Below are 4,437 nucleotides of genomic sequence, written 5' to 3'. Positions count from 1 at the left end.
TGCCCAAGATACCGAGAGAGAATCAAGGAGAAGAAACTGTAGCATGGCCACCGCCTCCCAGGGGGGTATACTTTCTCACTCTCTCTCTCTCTCTCACATATGCCCTATATAAACAACGAAAATCCCTAAAGAATTAAAAGTAAAATAGGATATTCAGTAAGAAAATTACATAGGAAAATATGATGTTTCTGAATTGGAATGTCAGCGGCCAGAAAAGACAAGTCACATCATGCACTTATTCACAAAGATGTGTAGGTCACATGACATCTCACACCAGGGGTCAGCAAACGCAGTCTTTAAGGGGTCAGCTAATCAGTATCTCAGCCTTCATGGGCCCAGCTTCACACAACTTCTCAATTCTGCTGCCGGAGGATGGAAACAGCCATAGCACCTGCCTAAGGCTGGGGTGGGAGTGAGCAAGGCACTTGCCTTAGGCACAACTTTAAAGGTGTCAGAAAATTCAGTAACCAATACGAAAATTTTAATATGACTTTATAATATATCTATTTTTAAAAATTATTGCAAAATATCCATATGATTAACAAAATATCAAAATTTTAAACATGAGATCAGACAATCTGTACATGCCTGAGTATAGCTAGGTTCCATTCCAAGTTATTTGGCTTAGTGGTCCTTGTTTGCTGACCCATGTTACACAGGTAGAATATCCCTGGGACCCTCTCAAGGGATGTTCTAGTCTTAAAAATCACAGGTAGTTAGGTGTGGTTGTGAAGCATTTTCTTTTGGGTACCTTCTTTCCTCCTTTTTTGGTTCTTTTTCCTCTCTGGTGCTATTTGCTATTTGGGCTTTTCAACTCCCTCTGCCCACACCCCACTTTCCACATTCTAGCAACCCAGGTCTCAAATTGGGCCTTAAGGCTTAGCCAATAAAAAATTCTAACCAAGTCTCTGCCCTGGCTCTGGAAGGAGACAGGCAACTAATTCTGGAGAGAATATGACAACGGGCTTAACAAGCTGGTCTACTTGGCTTAGATACATTTCAACAGCAGAAAGTTCTTTAAACTAAAAGGTCTTTGGAAAAATCAAAACAAACAGATTTTTATCTTACTTTTTGAATTTTAGAGGTTTTTGCCTTAGTGCGTGTGTACTCGCCCTGGCTCTGGAAGGAGACAGGCAACTAATTCTGGAGAGAATATGACAACGGGCTTAACAAGCTGGTCTACTTGGCTTAGATACATTTCAACAGCAGAAAGTTCTTTAAACTAAAAGGTCTTTGGAAAAATCAAAACAAACAGATTTTTATCTTACTTTTTGAATTTTAGAGGTTTTTGCCTTAGTGCATGTGTACTCTGCAATCACCAGAGAGAAAGAGACAGAGACAGAGAGGAAAGTGAAAAATCACCCCTTAAGTGGGATGGCCATGCTACAATTCCTTCTCCTCCATTCTCCTCCCAGGATCTTGGGCACGTATGCACACACACGTGCCTGGTGTGATTTTGAAGCCACCGGGTCTGTGACTCAAACAGAGGTTGGCCATGTGAGAGTCCAGCAACATAACTGCTATGCCATTTGCTGACCCCAACAAACAGATTTTTTTTTTTTTTTTAGAGGTTTTTGCTTTTGGGTGAATGGTTTTTTTTTAGAGATTTTTGCTATAGGGTGCATGTGCTTGCCAGAGAGACAGAAAGCAAAAAATCACCCCTAGGAGGATGGCCATGCCACAATCCCTTCTCTTCCATTCTCCTTTTGGGATTTTGGGCACACATGCACACACGCCTGGCTTGAGTTTTAAGTCACGGGGTCTGGGACTGGAACCACAGTCAGCTGCAGGGGAGTCCAGCAACGTAACCATTCCACCATCTACTGGTCCCCAGATTTTTAAATGCACTCTGTTGTCTGCATATGTATTTGGTGACGATGAATGAAGTTAGGACTAACACTTTGGCACAGGTGTTACAAAGGGGTGGACTCCGAAGCATCTGTGAGGTGAGGCTCAGGCAGGTATGTTTAGGTGATTGGTTCTCCCAAATGCCATGAAGTTGGCATCTTCTGTGACTAAAGGAAAGGACCAAACTGGTGAGCAGGTTCGAGTTGGCTTCAAGGTATGATTTGAAATCCACAATATAGACATCAGACCCTACAGATGATGCTACCGCCATTTCCTGATTAGGAATCTGCATACATTCTCCCCTCCCTGCCCTTCTCTCTGCCCCATTCCCAACTTCAACCCCCCTACACACCAGCCTTCACACTGCAGGGAGAAGCCAGCTGGGGTCTGGATCAGATACTATGTAAAATAGATGAGATGATACATAAACAAATAGATGTTCCAATAAAGCTTTATTTGGCCCATCCTGATCAAGTTAAACAATGTTTAATAGATTTTTCTAAAACATGAGTAGTTATAACAATTCTTCTGTAATAACAATTATATATGAACTCCTGATCAAGGTCAGCAGCTTGTTCCTTTACCAAAAAAGTAAAGCCGCCCTCTGAGGACAAAATGGCACAAGGAGTGGTGTACGTTTCCTTTTAAAAGCAAACAAACCAAACATTTCATATTTACATATGTTCCATTTAAAAATTACTTGGTGTGATTAATTCTGTCTTTAAATATGTTTCTAATGTGTTGCAGGTTTCAATGCGCAAATCATAGTTCATTAATTAGACTTAAGGTGCTGTGATATGAGAATGAACACAGCCCAAGACCAACACTGGGGGAATCCTTTACCTCCAGACTGGCTAGACTTCCTGTGGGAATTTTTGGGGTACCTGGGAGGGAGGAGGAGCTGAACACCAGTGTTAGAAATGGCAGGGCATTTCAGGGGCTGGACTGGGGGCTGCCAATGTCCCTGTCCCATGCTTCTTCAGAGGGCCTACTGTGCCCATACCATCGCCCATGCGTGTGAGTGCACCTCTGGGTTTGCATGCTCCAAACCCACCTTGGCCTAACCTATGAGGGTCATGGATGCTTTGGGTCCCCTCCTTTGTTCTGGGGTCTCTGTGTTGCTGCCTGACCCCCAAGGTTCCTAGTCATTGGCACCCCTCTTTTCACTTCAGCCTTTCTGGATTTTTTGGCCTCCCAACATCACTGCTCTCCAACTTATTTCTTCAAGGCTTGCTCTTTGCCAAGGCTAAATGGATGATGATAAAGGCAAGGGCAGTCAGAATGAGGGACGATGGGTCTCACGTGAAAACTCTCCTAACACATTTACTCTATGGCAGGCACCTCCAAATAAGCAATTTGTGCCGAGAACATAGGGTCCCGAGGTAGGCTTGGAAAGAAGCTATATGTATGTGGGTGGGGCACTGGGGCAGGTGGGGTGGAGGGATTCTTGGGATGACTTGTCTTCAAACTCACCAGTGTCTGGCAGCTACTGGGGAACCAGGGCTGTGTCTTTGCGCGAGTGTCAGGAAAGTGCATAGGGAGTGCTGGAGGAGGCTGAGCACAGGCCTGGGGGATGACCGAGTTTACCCACAGACCTCCAACTGCTCTGATCTGAAACAGATTTCAGGCCGTGCAAGGGCAAATACAGGAGTGTGGCAGATGAGAACATTTAAGCACTTGGGGTGCATCAGAAAAATATGCTGGGTGACTGCGAAAAAGAAACGGGTTCAGTTTCCAATTTAGGGGCATAGGAAACATAGCTCTGAATGAAAGAACATCTAATGGGTCAGATGGTAATAAACAGGGAAGAACCATCTGGGACCAAGTTTTCTGACCAAAAAGCCAGGATGCCAGTCGAGGAAGACATCGTATGGCGGACAGACGCTAGCGGGAGAAGGGGGCTGACATTGACTAGGCCTGCGAGCTTCAGCAAGTCACTGCTTCTCTAGGCCTATGTCGTTCCTCAGCTGTCATGGGTCCTGTTGGGCCAGATGGTTTCAAGTTCCCCGTGCACCCAGCCACCAGGTAGGGCCTGCAGGCTGCCTATGACGTGTTTATTCCCTGCACGCCACCACTAAAAAACGCACGGTCACCCCTTTGCTGGGAAAGTGATCAACCCCCAAGCCAGGCTCCTGTTCACACCCTCTCCCAGAGGTTAAAGGCTAGTTATTAAGGCAGTTTAAGAAATGGACATTCCTCTCGCTCCTCGGATCCTTCATGTGTTCTGCTAACCCCAAGGTAGCAGAGAGCGGCGCCCGGCGTGGCGGAGGTGCCAGAGAGGCCATCACCTCCCGCCAGGCTCGGCTTTCTCAGGCGGCTTTCCACTTGGGATGCCCGGAGCGCCGCCCCGGCTCTCACCACCTTTCTTTGGAAAACGGCTCCGTCTGCACGAGGTCTCCAGGGTGCTCGGAGATGCACGCGCCATTGAGGTCACCCAGTTTATTGTCCGGCAGGTCCTCGGGCTTGGTGCAGAGCTTCAGGGCGCGGGAGATGAACACATCCAGGTCGAACTGGGGGCTGGCGCCCCCGTCGACTGGAGCCGGCCTGCCTGGGGGAGAAGCGGACAGGCGGTGGTCAGGGCCGTCGGGG

General features: G+C 47.0%; 1 protein-coding gene across 1 annotated transcript in view; it reads right to left on the bottom strand.

The window, feature by feature from the left end:
* Nucleotides 1-2,292: 2,292 nt before the first annotated feature.
* Nucleotides 2,293-4,437, bottom strand: part of MAPK4 (mitogen-activated protein kinase 4) — a 190,391-nt gene continuing 188,246 nt past the window's right edge. The window contains 1 exon segment of the mRNA XM_006144455.3: nucleotides 2,293-4,437. This exon segment is cut by the window's right edge and continues 30 nt beyond it. Within this exon segment, the coding sequence (XP_006144517.1) occupies nucleotides 4,203-4,437 (235 nt within the window). The 3' untranslated portion in view covers nucleotides 2,293-4,202.

The sequence above is a fragment of the Tupaia chinensis genome, unplaced genomic scaffold (assembly GCF_000334495.1).
Source record: "Tupaia chinensis unplaced genomic scaffold, TupChi_1.0 Scaffold000119_2, whole genome shotgun sequence".
Lineage (NCBI taxonomy): Eukaryota > Metazoa > Chordata > Mammalia > Scandentia > Tupaiidae > Tupaia > Tupaia belangeri.
The sequence above is the reverse complement of the archived record's forward strand: the minus strand, read 5'-3'. Positions and strand labels throughout refer to the sequence as shown.